The 19,840-nt window shown below is 38.4% G+C and overlaps 1 protein-coding gene and 1 non-coding gene across 2 annotated transcripts in view; both read right to left on the reverse strand.

Moving 5' to 3' along the window:
• The window catches only part of Stpg4 (sperm-tail PG-rich repeat containing 4), a 42,174-nt gene that overhangs the window by 21,438 nt on the left and 896 nt on the right, over nt 1–19,840 (reverse strand). Inside the window, 4 exon segments of the mRNA XM_027934267.2 lie at nt 3,200–3,254; nt 3,854–3,918; nt 16,836–17,093; nt 18,396–18,455. Coding sequence (XP_027790068.2) covers nt 3,200–3,254; nt 3,854–3,918; nt 16,836–17,093; nt 18,396–18,455 — 438 coding nt within the window.
• Nucleotides 9,123–9,194, reverse strand: Trnaa-agc (transfer RNA alanine (anticodon AGC)). Its single transcript has one exon. It is a non-coding gene; the product is annotated as a tRNA-Ala (tRNA).

A 19,840-nucleotide genomic window follows, 5' to 3' on the forward strand; every position in this document is an offset into this window, starting at 1 on the left:
ATAAAGCCATTCACCCTTTATCTACCTTTTTTTTTTTCTTTCCTGTTTTGTTTTTTTTGCGTGATGCTTGGGCCTACGCTGTACCACTGAGTCACTCCACCTGCTATCTGCCAAGTGAAAATACATTTCCTAATTTGCATCCGCCGATTTACTTTGCTTACAGTTTGTTTCCTGATATAGAAGAAATTTTAAATGTTCTGAAGTCAAATGTGATATTTCCTTTCCTTTGAAATTTCTTTCATTGCTACTATCTCAGAAAGTCTGACTTACCCTTAGATATATATTCACATATTTTCTCCTGGTTTATGATTTTCAAAAGTATCTGATTCTTTAATCAGTATGAAGCTTATCTTAATATATGGTATGAAGAGTATAACTTATTTTTTTCTACTTAATCAGTTTTTCAAAATATTTTTTTAGTTGTAGATGGACACCATATCTTTATTTTATTTATTTATTTTTTTAATGTGGTGCTGATGATCAAACCTAATGCCTCACATGTGCTAGGCAAGAGCTTTACCACTGAGCTTAATCAGTTTTTTAGCATAAAACATTTTCCCCTTTTTCTACTGACTTGTCATATCAACCAAGCATAAAAATCTTGAGTATTCTAGGGTTTGTTTCTGAGCTCTGTTCAGTTACCTCAATTTCTTTGTCAAATGTTTACTTTCTGGTCTTTTTGGATCCCAAGTTTGTAATTTAACTATAGTCCATCAAACTACCCTAAAATAATGTTTTATTTTTCACTTTCAGATTGCTTATATCCTGTTCATTTTTTGATATCCTATTGATTAATTCCTTATCTAAAAAATCTCATTTTTATCATAACTCATGTACATGCATTTGGAAATGTTTTTTGGGGGGAGGACCAGGGACACTTAATCACTGAGCCACATCCCTATCCCCTTTTTTATATATTATTAGAGACAGGGTCTTGCTGAGTTGTTTAGAGCCTCACTAAGTTGCTGAGACTGGCTTTGAACTTGCCATCCTCCTGCCTCAGCTTCCCGAGCTGCTGGGATTACAGGCATGCGCCACCTCACCCAGCTTGGAAATATTTTAAAACAGAAAGGTTATTTCATATTTTCAAAGAAAAGAGACTAGATATTCTTCCTCTCTATTGTTAATACAATGATGAACTGAACAACTCTGATGATTTTTTAATTACTTAAGTCAACAAAACACAGAGGCAGTCACTTTCTGGGAGCTAGGAATACGGGACAAGAGCTGATAGAAATCCCTGCCTTTGTGAAGCTTGCTATCCTTGTCCAGAAGACACATACAAACAGGATAGGTTAATTTTAAAAGGCAGTGTGTCAGACAGTGAAGAATGCTTTGGGGAAACAAGAAACCTAGGAAGGGGTGGTGGGAATCCTGAATAGGTGACTAGGGAAGACCTCCTGGTGAAGATGATTTGAGTCAAGACCTAAAGAAAGCAGAGGAGCTGATCTCTGGGGGGCCTTCTTGACCAAGGCTGCCCTCATCCTCTGAGCTTCCACAGAAATTTTAATATAAAAACAACATTAGCAGCCACCATGGGCTGAGCTCCTATTCTACGTCAGAGATGAGGCTGGGCTGCTTCTTTATAAAGACATTGCTGATCCTCATAATGATCCTGCAGACCCTGGGGGAGTTGAAGCTAGTTGCCTTGTCACATGTCCCCAAAACCTCCTTTTGTGTAGATCCCTGGAGGGTCTGCTCTATGCTTCTGACCTAGGTTCCTGCTTTTATTTTCCCCCCAAGGAACCCCTGCATTAAAGAAGGAGCCAAAACCAAGTCTGAAGGAGGAACCACTGGAGAACATGTCCTACCAAAATGGTGGCCTATACCAAGAACTTTCCAAGAGAATAGTGAAGGCATGTCCCAAGGGCGCCGTGCATCAAACTAGAATGTATTCGGTTCCATGGGGCATAGTGGAGCAGACCTGTAAGGGCATAGTGGAGCAGCTAGGGAGACTGAGAAGGAAGCATCACAAGTTCAAGGCCAGCCTTAGCAATTCAGTGAGACCGAATGTTAAAAATACAAAATATAAAGGATTGGGGATGTATTTCAGTTGGTAATTACCCCTTGGTACAATCCCCAGTACATTTTAAAAGCAACCAGCTCAGATTGCAGGATGATGACAGAATATTCCAGGAGGGATATCTCCAAAGGAGAAAAAAAGAAGAGCAACTGATAAATTATCTGATGCATATCATCATTCCTGAGAATTTATAGTTCTCTTGAGAACTTGGGTCTTTAACAAACTAAGCAAACCAAAGTAAAGTGTGTGTGTGTGTGTGTGTGTGTGTGTGTTTGTGTGTGTGTACACAGTTCTTGGAATTGAATCTAGGGCCTCTTGCATGTTAGGCAAGTACTATACCATTGAGCTACATCTCTAGACCAAGTAAATAAAGCCATGAATTCCAAGAAAATAAAAAGTTCAAGAAATTCAATTTAATATACTATGTGGGTCCACAGGAAGTAAAATTAAAATGTATCAGATATAAAAATTGTGATATCTGTGGGAAAGATTTGAGAGTAGTTGGCTTATATTCCATGCAGAAAATTAAGAAATAAAGCCTCAAATTCAAGAGAATAAAGTAGTAGTTGTATAACATTGTCATTTGAAAATATGGATGAAAATACCAGGAGTAATGGCTAAGAGTTGAAGGTGGCTGCCCTCAAAAGATGGAATGGGTGGTAGGAGGCAGAGCGGAGGACTGCCATGTGTGATATCTATGGTACCAACTGACATTTAACCATGAACTGGTATTGTGTTGGTGATGATAGCAAAAATATTTTAAGGGTCTGGGGATATATAGCTCAGTGGTAGAACACTTACCTAGCATGTGCAAGGCCCTGGGTTCAATCCCACCACCACAAAAATAGATAAACAAAATTAAGAAATCATGTTTGATCCTTTTTTGTTTGTTTGTTTTTTCAGTCTGATGGCTACTGAGGCACCATGTTGTACAGTATATATCTTGAACTTCAGAAAGTTAAGGGACTGGACATTTTCTTCTGTAATTTGCCATGAATGGGTTATTTACATTGAAATTCCCAGTGTATTTTCAGATGTACTTAAAGTATAACTTAAAGTAATTGTATTAATCATTCATGTCTTATGACAATGAGCAAAATGTTAATATATTAAAAGGAATCACTGTATATTTAAACATCAAATTCATCATGTATTAATTGTCTGCATTATACTTACAGGAGTAAAGTAGATTGTTGGGAATCTTTGAACCGTAGAACGAAATACAAAGCTCCTGTATTTAAAAAAAAAGGAGAAAAAAATGGTTTTCTAAATCTATTTTCTTTTTTTGGTACTGGGTATTAGACCTAGGGTGCTCAACCACTAAGCCACATGCTCAATCTTTTTGTTGTTGTTGTTTTTGTTTTGAGACAGGGTCTCACTAAGTTGCTGTGGTTGGCCTCAAACTTGTGATTCTCCTGCTTCAGCCTCCCAAGTTGCTGGGAATTACAGGTGTGCTCCAACTCACCAGCTTCTAAATTTCTTTCTTTTTTTTTTTTTTTAAGAGAGAGAGAGAGAGAGAGAAATTTTTTTAATATTTATTTTTTAGTTTTTGGTGGACACAACATCTTTGTTTGTATGTGGTGCTGAGGATCGAACCCGGGCCTCACGCATGCCAGGCGAGCGCGCTACCGCTTGAGCCACATCCCCAACCCTAAATTTATTTCTAAAGTGAAGGTCTTTGTTAACTTATTCCCTATGTATCATTTAATATTTAAAAATGCTAATCTGAATATGAGGTGCATAAATGAAGTTTAAATCATAAGTATCGGTATGTAAATATGTATGTAAATAGGCATGAATGAAATGATTAAAAGCAACTTCATTGATTACCTGGAAGCGTACTTGGGAACTGGTGTAGGAAGAATCTCGTATTGCCCTGGGTAAAGATGGAGTGACTACATGGAAGGAACAAGGACACAATAATAGATTAATAGAGGTTGTAAACTCACTTGATTATCTCTTATTCAATAATCCTTTATTTTATGACCACTCAACATTTCATCATTTATTCTCTGCTTTAATAGTAGGAAAGGTATACCTCTCCAAAGGTTGAGCTCCCAAGCATTCATTATGTATTCATTTTCCATGGTGAATTTTATAGACAATCTGCCTGAGATGTTGCATGGGAAAATGCTGCCTCATTAATCACATTTTGAATTGCTAGAGTCAAAAAATCACTTGGACCATTTATTACTGGGCTGGTGGTGGGAAATACAGTGGTGAGAGAGAGACATGGCCCCTGACAGCAGGGGTGAGAGGCACCTTCAGGAATGATTCTAACACTGTAGTCAATGCTGAAATAGATTGACAACCAGGGCAGGGATGGGGGCGGAGAGTAAACCCAACGGGGTGATCTAAAGACAGCAAAGAAGAGGAGATTTGAGGGGGTTCCCTGGCTCAAGCCGAACCAGGAGGGATTTCAAGAAGAGCCTTCCATGTGAAACTGTCTTTCTGCCCTATGTCAAAATAGCTGCAGACTATCTAGGTGGCTCCATTGTCCCTTTATCTGTGGATGCCCAGAGGATGAGGAGCAAGGGAGTTCATGAGGGAGAAGAGGATATGTGAAGGGAGGAAGGCAGAGAGGAAGGAGAATGAGGAACAGGAGGGAACAAGGGCAGGAGCTCAGGACTCTGTCGAAGGAGCTGCCAGGCAGGAGCTGGATCAGAAACTCCTCGGGAGGCTGAGGAGAACCATCTCCCTCCACCTCCTGGTATTTTTTATATAGAATTTTGAGAAATGATGCTGCCTTTGTTGAAAATGAAGCATCCTCATCCTGGCCTAGCTGTCACCTGGAAGTTCAGCTATTATATTTCACCCTGCAGCTGTCTTTCCCATGATAGCACACAATTTTGATTGCAGAGGCAGCTTTTTGTGATACAGTGATAACAGTATATATGAATTTATGATGAAATACACATGCTGTCCCGACGCACCTGTGCTTTACTAATTGCCCACTTGACATAATAAATACAGAGGAAACAAAGGGATTGCATCATACTACAGAAGCAGAGAAACAAATTTTAAGCAAAAGGCTTTCTTGGGGGCCAACAATGTCCTATTTCTTGATTTTGGATATGGTTCATGCATGTTTTCTATTTACCTTAAACTGTGCTTGCATGCGTATGTTCTCTCTCTCTCTCTCCCCCCCTACACACACACACACACACACACACACACACACACATGGAGAAAGAAGAGAGAATTGAAAGGGAAGGACCCTTAAAAAGCAAGGTGCTCCATTCATCTATTGAAGGGCATCTAGGTTGGTTCCACAGTTTAGCTATTGTGAATTGAGCTGCTATAAACATTGATGTGGCTGCATCACTGTAGTGTGCTGTTTTTAAGTCCCTTGGGTATAAAATGAGGAATGGGATAGCTGGGTGAAATGGTGGTTCCATTCCAAGTTTTCTAAAGAATCTCCATACTGCTTTCCAGATTGGCTGCACCAATTTGCAGCAATTTAAGAGTGTGCCTTTTCCCCCACATCCTCGCCAACACTTATTGTTGCTTGCATTCTTAATAACTGTCATTCTGACTGGAGTGAGATGAAATCTTAGTGTAGTTTTGATTTGCATTTCTCTAATTGCTAGAGATGTTGAACATTTTTTCATATATTTGTTGATTGATTGTGTATCTTCTTCTGAGAAGTATCTGTTCAGTTCCTTGGCCCATTTATTAATTGGGTTTTTTTTTTTTAGTGTTAAGTTTTTTGATTTCTTTATATATCCTGGAGATTAGTGCTCTATCTAATGTGCATGTGGTAAAAATTTGCTCCCATTCTGTAGGCTCTCTATTCACCTCACTGATTGTTTCTTTTGCTGAGAAGAAGCTTTTCAGTTTGAAACGATCCTATTATTGATTCTTGATTTTATTTCTTGTGCTTTAGGAGTCTTGTTAAGGAAGAAGGGGCCTAATCCAATGTAATGAATATTTAGGCCTACTTTTTCTTCTATTAGGCTCAGGGTCTCTAGTCTAATTCCTAGGTCTTTGACCCACTTTGAGTTGAGTTGTATGCATGGTGAGAGATAGGGGTTTAATTTCATTTTGCTACATATGGATTTCTAGTTTTCCTAGCACCATTTGTTGAAGAGGCTATTTTTTTCTCTGTGGTATATATACACAATGGAATATTACTCAGCATTAAAAGAGAATAAATCATGGCATTTGCAGGTAAATGGATGTATTTGAAGAATATCATGCTAAGTGAAGTAAGTCAATCCCCCAAAACCAAAAGCTGAATGTTTTCTCTGATAAGTGGATGCTGATCCATAATGGAGGTTGGGTGGGGGGAGCGTGGGAGGAATGGAGGAACTTTGGATAGGGCAAAGGGGAGGGGGAATGGGTAGGAAAGATGGTGGAATGAGACGGACAGACGGACATCATTACCCTAGGTACAAGTATGAAGACACGAATGGTGTGATGCTACTTTGTATACAACCAGAGAAATGAAAAATTGTGCTCCATTTGTGTACCATGAATTATAATGCATTTGGCTGCCATGTATAACAAATTAGAACAAATAAATAAATTAATTTAAAAGAACAAAAAAAGCAAGGTGCTTGCAGGGCGTGATGCTGCACACCTGTAATCCCAGCAACTTGGAAGGCTGAGGCAGGAGGATCACAAGTTCAAAGCCAGTCTCAACAATGGCAAGGTGCTAAGCAACTCAATGAGATCCATGTCTCTAAATAAAATATAAAATAGGGCTGCGGATATGGCTCAGTGGTTGAGTACTCTTGAGTTCAATCCCCAGTACCAAAAAAAAAAGCAAGATGCTTATGGAAAGACTCAGTCTGGAAAAGAATATTGGTCACCTGTAGGGTCCTTATTTGTCCTGCTCTACTTGGCCTTGTCTACCCTTTGCAGTTGAACAGAACTAAAAGGATTGATTTAAGAGACTGACTTAAATTTCTCAATTCGTTACACACTTTGAGTGGTTCCATTGTTCATGGGTCTAATGGAACACACACGTGCACACACACACACACACATGATTTTCTAATTCACACGTATGCTTCTCAGTTCTTCATTTTATAATGTATAATGTGAAGCTCATTGAATCTGTGCCCCCCAAAATATCTGATTTTAGCTAATTTATGTTTCAATTCATACTGATTAGACACTTGAAGATCTTTTAATTGTTGAAGATCATAAAATGTGGCAGGATAATATTAGTGTGACTATATATTCAGATATGTTGCACCAACAGCATCAATGTCACAAAAGAGGAATAAGGTGAAAAAAGGCTGACAGTACTTATTCCACTTGCCCCCGTCCCCGACATACTGGGGATTGAATGCAGGGACCCCAGGGCTTGGTGCATGCTAGGTAAACACTCTACCGCTGAGCTATATCTCCAGAATATTTTGAGACAGGGTCTTGCTAGTTCCGCTGGATGAACTTGAATTAGTGATCCTCCTGCCTCAGCTTCCTAAATAGCTGGTATTATAGAAAATTACCACCACTCCTGGCTCCTGAGGGATTTATTTTTTTAATGGTATTCTGTTTTAAACTTCAAATTCCACTTGTTCATTGCTGGTATATAGGTGAATAATTGACCTTTGTAGGAGTTTTTTTTTGGGGGGGGGTATTATTTTGGATTATTTACATAGTCAATCATGTCATTTATGAATAGGGACAATATTTTTATTTTATTTTATATTTTTATTCCTTCCTTTTCTTGACATATTGCATTAGAGGGACATCCTTGCCTTGTCCCTCATCTCAGTAGGAAACCCTCTAGTTTCCTACCCTTATTGTTACCTATGATATTAGCTGTAGGGTTTTTTAAAAATAGATATTCTTTATGAGGTTGAGGAAGTTCCCTTATATTCCTAGTTTACTAAGAATTTTTTTTTTATCATGAATGGGTGTTGTTGATTTTGACAAATGCTTTTTCCACATCTACTGATATGCTTGCATGACTTTTCTTCTTTAGTAATTGATCAGATAGATTAGATTTCTTTATTTTTGAATATTGAACCAGCTTTTCATACTTGGAATAAATTCCACCTGGTTGTGATATGTAGTTACTTTTGTATTTTGTTGAGGATTTTTGTAACTATGTTCATGAAAGACATGGGAGTGGTTTGTAATTTTCTTTTCTCGTGATGTTTTAATCTGTTTTTGGTATAAGGGTGATGCAAGCCTCATAGAATGAGTTAGACAGGTCGTGCTCTATTTCTATCTTCTGGAAGGGATTATAAAGAATTAATATGATATCTTCCTTAAATGATTGGTAGAATTCATCTATAAACCCATGTGGGACTGACATTTTCTGTTTGGGAAGGTTGTTATTATTTCAATTTATTTAATAGCTATAGACCTATTCAGAATGTCTATTTCTTCTTGTATGAGTTTTGGCAGAAACTCATACAAGAACAGAACTGTGTCTTTCAAGGACTTCGTTGGTCCATTTCATTTAGGTTATTAAATTTGTGGTCATAGTATTGTTCACAACATTCTTTTATCATCCTTTCAGTCTGTATGAGATTTAGTGATATCCCCTCTGTTCTAATATTAGTCATTTGTATCCTCCTGTTTTTTCCTTAGTTAATCTAGGTCAATTTTATCAATCTATTCAAGAAAACATTTATTTAATTGATTTTCTCTACTGCCATTTTTAATTTCATTGACTTATGCTCTAATTTTTATTTCTTCTGCTTACTTTGGATTTACTTAATTCTTCTTTTTCTATTTTCTTAAGGAGGAAACTTAGGTGCTTGATTGTCAATCTTCTTTTCTAATATAAGCATTCAACATTACCAGTTTCCCTTCTATGCTCTGACTTCACAATATCCCACATATTTTGTTGAAATGTGTTCTCATTTTTATTTAGTTCAAAGTATCATGTAATTGATCCACATGTTATTTAGGAGCATGTTGCTTAGTATCTGCATATTTGGGGATTTTCAATTATCTTTCTATTATTGATTTTTAATTTAATGACACTGTGGCATGAGAGCCCACTTTTTATGACTTTTCTTAAATTTCTTAAGGTGTGTTTAATGGTCCAGAATATGGTCTATCTTTTTTTAATTATTATTATTTTTAGTTGTAGATGGACACAGTACCTTTATTTTGTTTATTTAGGTTTTTTATGTGGTGCTGGGGATTGAACCCAGTGCCTCATGCATGCTAGGCAAGTGCTCTACCACTGAGCCACAACCCAGCCCCAATATGGTCTATCTTATAGTGAATATTCCATGTGAGCCTGAGAAGATTCTTTTTCTGCTGTTCCTAGATGAAGTAGTCTATAGACATCAATTATAGCAGTTGATTGATGGTGTTATTGAGTAACTATATCCTTGCTGATTTTCTGTGCTTTTGATAAAGGGTTGTGTAAGTCTCCAACTATAATAAGGATTCATCTGTTTATCTTTGTAATCCCATCTGCTTTGCCTCACATGTTTTAATGGTCTGTTGCTAGGCACACACATATTGCCTAACATATTTTTATATCTTCTTGGAGTATTGAACCCTTTATTTATATAATGCCCTCTATCTCTGATATGTTTCCTTGCTCTCTTAAATCAATATAGCTTGTCCTGCTTTCTTTCTCTTTTTCTTTTCCTCCTTTCTTTTTTTTTTGGGGGGGGGTGGGGTTTGGTGGTGAGGGTGGGGACAGGTACTGAGGATCAAACCCAAGGCCTTATGCAGGAGAATCACAAGTCTAAGACCAGCTTGGGCAACTTAGACTCTGTCTCAAAAGAAAAAATTAAAAGGGCTTTGGGGTATAGCTCAGTGTTAGGGTGCCTCTGGGTCCAATCCCAGCACTTCAAAATAAAATTTAAAAAAAAAAATGAAAGTTTGATTTTTTACCTTCACTTATTCCTTCTTCAAAGGCTCTTCATTTCTGACCTGTATTAACTTCTTTTTCTTTAATGAAGTTCTTTGAAGATTTCTTGCAAAGCTGATCTACTGGTAACAAATTTCTTCAACTTTTGTTTGTTCAAGAAAGTCTCTATTTCTGCTTCACTTTTTTTGGGAGGGCAGGGTACTGGGGATTGAACTCAGGGGCACTCAACCACTGAGCCACATCCCTAGTCCTATTTTGTATTTTCTTTAGAAACAGGGTCTCACTGAGTTGCTTAGCACAATTTGCTGAGGCTGGCTTTGAACTAGCGATCCTCCTGCCTCAGCCTCCCCAGCCGCTGGGATTACAGGTGTACAACACCACACCTGGCTTCTGCTTCACTTTTGAAAGAGTTTCACAGGGTACAAATTTCTAAGCTGGTGTGATTTTCCTTTCAATATTTTAAATACTTCATTTCAGGCTCTTTCTGTTTGTGAGATTTTGGAAGAGAAGTTGGAGGCAATGCTTATCTCGGTCCCTCTACAGGTGTCTCTTCACCCACTCAGAATTTTTTTTTTTGTCTCTAATTTTCTGGGGTCTGAAAGTGATATATTTAATTATGGCTGTGTTTTGTTCTGGCCTTTATCCTGCTTGGTGTTCACTGAGCTTCCCAGATCTGTGGTTCGGCATCTGACATTTAATTTGGGAAATTCTCAGTCAATATTTTTTCAAATATTTCTCTTCCTTTCTCCCCTGCTTTTGTATTTATATAAATATTATATATATATATATATATATATATATATATATATATATATATATATACACACACACACACACACTGTGCAGTTGTCCCACAGTTATTGAATATTATGTTTATTTCAGTCTTCGTTCTCTTTATTTTTCTGTTGTGGAGGCTGAGACTGAACTATCTCAGGCTCAGAGATTCTCTCCTCAGTCATGTCTAGTGTACTTTAAGACTCTCAAATACATCCTTCATTTTTGTTGCAGTGTTGTTGATCTCTAGCATTTCTTTTTGATTCTTTCTTAGGATTTCCATCTCTCTGCCTACATTGCCCATCTTCTCTTTTTGCTTCTTCTATTATTATTATTATTATTTTTTGGCAGTACTGGAGATGGAACCCAGGGCCTTGTCCCTGCTGGGCAGGCACTCCACCACTGAGCAAGCTACACCCCCAGCTCCTTCCCATCTGTTGTTCCCTGTTGTCTACTTTATTGCTAGAGTCCCTAGCATAGTCAGTATAGTTGCTTCAAATCACTACTCTGATGATTCCAACAGCCTTGCCATGCCTGATTGTGATGCTTGCTGTCTCTTCAAACTGTTTTTTCCTCTCAGTGTGCCATGTCATTTTTTTTCTTGATAGCTAGGCAAGACGTACTCGGTGAACAGAGCTGCTGTAAATAGACAGTTAGCAATGCGGTGGTCAGAGGTGGGATGGGGGTTAGGTCCAGTCTTTTAGTGAACCTGTGCCTCTTTCTGGATGGCTTTTGCAAGCTCTTCTCAGTGACTGTCCTCTTAGGTGGGATAGGCTGACCAGAGCTGGCTGGAGCTGGGCATTTCCCTTCCCCATTGGTCAGTCTCTGAGAAAACCCTAGCAATCCAGGCTCTGGTTGATAGTTTCTCCTAAGGCACACCTTGTTGAGAACAGTCTTTTGATGGGTTTCAAACAGTTTCTTTTCCCATCACCCAGGCAGGAATGTGAATATATATATTTTTTTAATTTTACATGTACTGTGAGAACCTGGTTGAGCTCCTGACGTTAAGCATGGGAAAGCCTATGGCCTGATGGGTCCTCCTAGTGCTTTTAACTCTCAGGCTTGCCCACACCAAGCCTCCAGCAGTTCATCAGTTATAGTTCAGGGGTTTCTGCCCTGGCCACAGAACCTGAGGAGGTTGCAATCTGTGGACTTCTGCTCTGGCAAGTTGTGATTCTCTGTGACCTGTCTTCTCTCCAGCTCTGGGGGTGACAGCCCTGTGATCTCACTTCTCTTACTCATCTAACAGGAGTAGATTTTTCAGTTTGTTTGGTTTTAAACTTGCTGTTAGGATGGGACTGCAACTTCTAAGCTACTTACACACAGGACTAGAAACCAGAAATCATTGTGACCCTGTTTAGGGAACTCAGACTTGAGAAGCCACTATCAGAATCATTATAAGGTGAACAGAGCCAAAGAGCCAGCAGGTGCAGCATTTCCAGGTGCTACTGGTAGAAATTTCATTGTCTCTTTTCTCGGAGAAGTCTCATGGGCTTTCTTCATCTATGTGGAAACATCAGTGACTCACTGCTCAGATGTTTTAAGGTCTGAGAAACAGACACATAGGATTTCTCAAAAAAGCAGCATGCCTCATTATAGCAATCATATTGTTGTTAATTTTATCATTAGCTTGCTGGGTGTGGTGGCACACACCTGAAATCCCAGTGACTCAGGAGGCTAAAGCAGGAGGAAAATACAAGTTCCAGGCCTTGGGGAATGTCTTGAAAAATAAAATTTCAAGAACAATAAGTGACATCCAGTCAGAGATACTCACATGCAGACAACATGACTTGACTTATATATGGAAAAAATTTAAAGACTCTACTAAATAATTGTTAGAATTGGAAAATAAGTTCAATCAAGATGCAGGATACAAAATCAACATACCAAAAAAAAAAAAAAAGTAGCATTTTTATACACCAATAGTTGAATCCCATTCACCATAGACCTGTCGACCCTGAGAAAAACCACTTTGAGATCACATCCACCACGATACTGCCTTAACTCAGTGTTGTCACCTAGGAGCATTTTCACATAGGTGGACATTTGGCAATGTCTCGTAATATTTTGGGGTATTACAATTGGGAAGGGAGACTGGTATCTAGTGAGTAGAGGCCAGGAATACTGTTACATATCCTACAAAACACAGAACAGCTCCCCCACATGAAGATTTATCCTATCAAAATATCAATAGTGCTGAGGCTGAAAAACCCTGGATTAGACTTGCAAGTAGAGATGTTGAAAAGGCAGAAGGACTTCAAAGGAGAAGTCTAGACAGGAGATAAGTATTTGGTAATCACCAAAATAGATGGTGTTCATAGCCTTAAGATTGGACAAGATCAGCACCCCAGGGGACAATGCAGATGGAGAAGAGGTCTGAAAGCCTGAGGGCACTCCCAGGTCAACAGTTTTAGGGGAGAAATAGCAAAGACAGCAAAGGCCAAAAAGTCAAGATCAAGGAGATGTTAGAGGTTTGAAAAGACACAGGCCACCCAGGAAAGTGGGAAAGTTAACAAACTAAGAAAGTCCTTTCAGTACCCAATGGAGGTGAAGGGTTTAAGATGAAACTAGGCATTTAGCCACAGAAATTCAGGTGTAATGTGTGCAATGAAATTTAACCAGGGTGCGGCTTTGCCAAATGAGGGAGAGAGGAATAGTCAGGGCCAAGGGAACTACAGTGCATTGTCAATTAAATATCATGGGAAGCAACTATGATGATTAATTAGGAAATTCAAGCTTTGTCAGGAAGAGAGAACATCAGGGTTTGCGGGGAAGTGAAAAGATAGGAAAATCAATGGGCTATACGTAGGGGAATGAAGAAATTGTTGGGGTTAGTATACTAGGTTAGCACCAGAGAACTGCCTTCATGTAACTGAGATTATGGAGGAGTGAAATTACAGCTCTTACAAAAAATCTAAGGGGCTTGGATTGTGGCTCAGTGGTAGAGTGCTTGCTTAGCATGTAGGAGGCACTGGATTCGATTCTCACATATAAATAAATAAAGGCACCACATATAAATAAATAAAGGTCCATCAACAACTAATTAAAAAAATTTTTTTTAAATCTAAGAAGTAGCTGGGCACGGTAGTGCAAGCCTGTAATCCCAGTGGTGTGGGAGGCTGAGGCAGGAGGACCGCTAATTCAAAGCCAGCCTCAGCGATAGCAAGGCGCTAAGCAACTCAGTGAGACCCTGTCTCTAAATAAAATACAAAATCAGGCTGGAGATGTGGCTCAGTGGTTGAGTGTCCCTGAATTCAATCCCCAGTACCCAAAAAGGAAAAAAAAAAAAAAAAATATATATATATATATATATATATATATATATATATATAAGAAGTAAGCGGCAGAGGTGGAGGAGAGGTCAAGAAACCAGGTTGTTGGAAGGTCATCCACTTGTGTATTGAAATCATGACAGGAGTAGGGAAAGGTGTGGCCATGAGGTAAGGGAGCTAAAATCATCAAAAAGCAAAGGGATTAGGTAACTCTGAGGCCAGTGGATAATTGTGACATCAAGAAAAAGGAAGCCACATACTGTGTATATTCTCTACAATGAAAACATATTATTTCTCTAACATAAAAAAAAGAAGCTATTGTAAATATTGTGAGACCACCTAAATCCTCTTTGGAAAGGGCCAGATATAGATGAGCATATGCATGCACACACAAACATACTCACACACATACACACACACACACACGTACGTGCGCTCACATACTCACACTTAATAAGACTCCTTGAGGGTCTGGGGCTGTAGCTCAGTGGTAGAGCACCCGTGTCACACTTGTGAGGCACTGGGTTCAATCCTCAGCACCACATAAAAATAAATAAAGATATTGTGTCCAACTACACCTAAAAAATAAATATTAAAAAAAAAAAGACTTGATAGAGATTGTCTAGTTGAGTTACATACTTCAGATCAAAGGTACAAAAATAGTGAAAAAAAACCCCCACACCTTTCTTTTCATGTGTATGGGGCAAGCAGGAAAGAACTCAGGGCCTGGAGCATGCTAGGCAAGCACTCTACCAGCCCTTTTTACAAAACAAAGTCTTGCTAAGTGACCCAGGCTGAACTTGTGATCTTCCTGCCTCAGTCTCTCAGAGAACTGGAATTACAGGCATGCACCACTGAGCCAGGAAAAACTTTCTTAGGAATAAAATGTAGCCTTGATGAGGTATAAAGTGAATATTTCTATTAAAAAGGATAGAATGTGAGAATGTTGTCCTATCTTGGTAACAACACTAATGTCTACAATATCTACCCGAAATCCAAATTATTCTGAATTCTGCTATTAAAACACCAGACTTTTTACTTTTATAGGTGGGTATACAAAGTTATATATAAATATCACTCCCTTTGTGAATATATTCTCAAATACCTTTGAAATAGAAAATTAGGAGAAACATCGAATATTTCTAGTTCTTGGAGCTTAATCTTTTGTGAGAGGTAGAGAAGAAAGACAAGAGAAAAAAAACCAGAAGAAGTGTTTTCAGAAAGTTTGTTCATCCTTCTAGGTAAGCTGAATTCATTTGGTCTTATAAGTTTTACCTAATAACAAACTTCTCTGTTTTCTCCTTTCCACGGTGGGCCTTTGAGCCAATGCTTAGAGACCCATAGGAGCAAGAAAAGATGGAACAGAAAGGAGAGAAATGGCAGGAGAGAGAACAATAGGATGCCTTTGTGTTTGGAGTACTCACAGCATGGTCACATGTGGCTTGGTTACCTGATAACAAGTCATAAAAGTCCAAAGATAACTTAGTGTTTATGTTTATCCACTGGAGCAAATAGAATAAGATTTACCCAATGAACATTTATCATTCTGTTCTGTTTTATGGCATAATTCATACAGCGGTAAGAAGGGTCTACATGTTGGACACATGTGCTCATCCTGCTGAAAATTCTAGTCCACTTGGCAATCACACTTCCTTGTTTTTAAGTCAGACATTTTGCTGCCGTGGACGACTTCTTAGGTTATGATAATAATATTCTAATAAAGTGAAGATTGATACTATTAGTGTCTCCTTTCCAGTCAATGGACATTAGGGCACAGAGAACTGAGACAAGTGCCCAGAGTCCAAGTCACAGCTGTGTCCCTGGAACAGGGCCTGCTGCTGCCACTTGGATGCCTTCAACAAGGTGAGGCTCCCCACTGCAGGGGCCTCCTTGGGATTCCACCTGTCAAAACCTTGCCCCTCATTCAAGGTGTGGGACAGGTGGTAGATTGGAAAGAAGACTGAATCTGGGTTAAAAAGTCCTCAGTGAGTGGTCCTTACCTCTTATTTATCAAATTATGTGTCTTAGAACAAGTTACTAAAAGTCTCTATTTGCACAGCTTTGTTGCAAGTAGAGGAGATGATATCTGTTCAAGCTACTTCAGAAGATGAAGAAGCAACCAAGAGAATATGCATGGAAGGGTCAAGGTCCAACTAAATCCTACTTAATCCAGGGAGCTTTCCAGCCTTTCAGTCCAGCCTACCTTGAGCTTTCCCTTGGCATTTCTTGCAGCACTATTCATCTCAGCACTTGATATATTTTGTCTTATATTGTTACTTAAATATTTCTAATTCAGGAACTTGTTCCCCCCAAGGTCATATTACAAGGCTGTAAGTAAAGCAGTGCTTATATTATCAATACTATGAATGAACGGGTGGAGCTGAGTAAAATCTGACCTTTCTGTAACCACAGGCTCATTCGTGCATGAAAAACATTTATTTATTTATTTATCTATCTATCTATCTATTTATTTATTTATTTATTGGTGCCGGGATTGAACCCAGGACCTCATGTATGTTCTACCACTGAGCTACACCTCAGCCAAGAAAATATTTTAAAATCTTCTTGCAGTAGACAGTTCTATGCATGTTCTAATAGGAATACTCACCCAGATCCAGGGTTTTCTCTTTAAACGAAGAGGGTTCACCATATCAACTGCTTGAAGAAGCCAGAACATGGCTCAAACATAGATAAGATCTCAGAGGGGAACCCTGATAAGAGTGACCCCAGAGGGGAAAATTTCCCCCCAAAGTTCTATCCTTAGGTTTAGAATACCTCATGAGGAAAAAATCTTTCTGGATTCATTTGCAAGCCAGGCAGTTCTGGCTGTCTCACTATAAGAAGTGAGACAACCTAGAGGTTTGCCATTTTTCCCTTGTGTGTGGAGTGGGGTACATAATACAGAATCTCTTCCTCTGAAGCTTTTAGAAGCTTTCCCACAAAACCCAATCTGCTAGTAGAACTTTACCTTATCTTTGTAAACTAGTGTGCTGGGGCTGGGCCGGGGCTTGTCTTTGAAGGAGTAACTGGCCGATTGCTTCTTTAACAGGTCCAGGAAGTCAGGAGGCATGTACAGTGGAAGATCATTTAAGACTGGATTGTTTCTTTGCACAAGAGGTGGCTTTTTCCTTCCTTCATTTTTAAAATTGTAGGTTGCTGCCACTGGATTTAATAGGGATTCTTCAATAAAAGTTTTCAAGTGATAAGTGCCAGGTATAGGAGTATTCTGTGGAAAATTGACAGCAGTTTTAAGATCACTGTAAACCTTTAACTTTCCCCAAAGCACCATTCCTAGAAGAGTCATTCCTAAGTAGCATTCTACTTTATTTTTAAATTTAATGAAATTCTATCACATATAATACTCTTTTTTTTTTCTTTTTTTGTTATTGGGATTGAACTCAGGGGCACTCAACCACTGAGCCACATCCTCAGGCCTATTTTGTATTTTATTTAGAGACAGGGTCTCACTGAGTTGCTTAGTGCCTTGCCATTGCTGAGGCTGCCTTTGAACTCACAATCCTCCTGTCTCAGTCTCCCAAGCCATTGGGATTACAGGCGTGGGCCACTGTGCCGGTACATATAACACCCTTGACAGAACACTATTTCAAGAGAATCGTGATTATTTATTTCCGAAACAAATCCTGAATTAACACAAATGGGTAATAGTTAAAATTTAATTTTTTAAAAAGGTAACTTCAGGCATATACTTATATTTGCCAATTGAATTTTGAGTATATATTTCAGGCCTCTAATGAGATTACTCAACAGAGCTTCTTGGTCAACTAAAAGCTATCCTACTTTTGCTTGGTATATACTATGTTTCAACTAGCCTCAGGTGGGAAGCTACCACATAATAACATGAGCCTGAGGATGAACTGGCAGAGCATATGGTCTACTTAGTTCCAAAAGAGGTTTGGTACCTTCAAATCACAACCACAGTGTGGCTCAATGGCCAGATTGGAACTGCTGTTCTGCAGCCACTTTTTCCAATGAGCTGAGCCATTAAAATTAGATCAATTCCAAGAAGGCTTTGACCCACGGAGCTTCATTACAAATGACCTTCATTACAAGTGATCTTCTGGTCATTTTTCTTTCATATATTACCATCTTGTTCTTAAACATTTTGTATACACTGGTCATGTTAAGTGTTATCATAGGTTCTGTACCATCTATGAGAAAATCTGAAGCCAAGTCACCTTTCTGGAATAGATGCTTTTTCTTTCTTGTCCAGTGTCACCAAGATCATAAGATCAAAAGTTCACTTTATTTAGATATTTTGTAAAGCACATGGATTCCTAGAGTTGTTTTACTTCATAAGTTTCCATTACATTCAAAATTTAAAGTGAATTTCTCATTTGTATGCTAATATTAAAATTATAAGCATGAAATGAGACCCATGTAGACCTACATGATCACTGTTTTTTTTTTTTTTTTACAATTAAGTGTTACTGATTTAAAGGGTAAGAATGATTAAAATTTTAATGGGAACAAAAATAATTTGAAGAGGAAAGACCAAAAATATACACACTGTTAATGCTATTCTCCACCAGCTTTCTCTTTGAAAAGAGGAACTCTTCTGGCTTGGTTTCTATTAACAAATACAAAATATGCTTATTCATTTGAGAGGTAATTCCCCTGAAATTAAATTTATAAAACATTACTTGAAGAAATTAATACCTGCATCAAACTGTCATTAAAATAAAAGCTAGAGAATGATAAATTTTGCCCATGACATTTCCTTAAATTGCTCTTTTACGATTTTAAATGCTTTTAAATATCTAAATTCCTTTTGATAAAATTAGAGTAATAAATATTCTCAACTCACTGAGGTGCTGGAAGGATATTAGATGTAACAAAATTTGATGTTCTTTTGAGGAATAGGGTGGGGCTTGAACTGCGGCTCCCTCATGTAACAGCTAAGTACACTGGGCAAGTTACTCAATCCTCGTGTGCACTGCTTTCTCACTTTCTCACTTGAGTATAAAACTGAGATACTACTGAGATAGCATGAGAATATGGTATAGTACACATAAAGACTTGCACCTACAACCAGTGTTCAATAAATGATAGCTTTCATTTTCAGAGGGTGGGTACTGGGGATTAAACTCGGGGCACTCAACCACTGAGCCACATCCCCAGCCCTATTTTGTGTTTTATTTAGAGACAGGTCTCACTGAGTTGCTTAGCACTTTGCTGTTACTGAGGCTGGCTTTGAACTTGATCCTCCTGCCTCAGCCTCCTGAAAAGCTGGGATTACAGGTGTGTGCCACTGCACCTAGATAGCTTTCAGTTTTAACACTTCCTCTGCCAAACTAGGAAGCAGGTTATTTTGGTATCCTCAATTTTCAAAAAAGTGTCTTCCATAGTTAAGTGCCCTTATTGATTATTACTCCACATTTGTTTTAGCCTCACTGCCCACAATTGTTTAGTTTTACTCTTTTGTATTATTTCTAGTAGGTAAAAATAGTTAAAATATTGAGTTGTACTCCCTACCCCCCAGTACTGGGGATTGAATTTTGGGGCTCTCTACTATATCCCCAGCACTTTTTAAATTTTTTTTTTTATTTTGATAGGGGGTCTTGCTAAGTTGCCCAGGCAGGTCTTAAACTCCTGATCCTTCTGCCTTAGCCTCTGAGTACTTGGGATTATAGGCATGTGCCACCACATCCAGCTCATTTCATTTTATAATATATTTGTTATTACTATGAAATATGGGTTATCTCAAGCAAGAATGCATTAAAAATAATTTAATCAGGGGCTGGAGATGTGGCTCAAGTGGTAGCGGCGCTCACCTGGCATGTGTGAGGCACTGGGTTCGATTCTCAGCACCACATTAAAATATTTTTTTTTTAAAAAATAATGTAATCAGTAAAAAGAACCTGACATAATTCTTTTTGTCTTATAACTGAAATCCACTCTATTTATGAATATCACAGGGCTTTAGTTTTACTATGAAATATGTGCATTTCTCTA

The sequence above is a fragment of the Marmota flaviventris genome, chromosome 14, assembly GCF_047511675.1.
Source record: "Marmota flaviventris isolate mMarFla1 chromosome 14, mMarFla1.hap1, whole genome shotgun sequence".
NCBI classification, from domain to species: domain Eukaryota; kingdom Metazoa; phylum Chordata; class Mammalia; order Rodentia; family Sciuridae; genus Marmota; species Marmota flaviventris.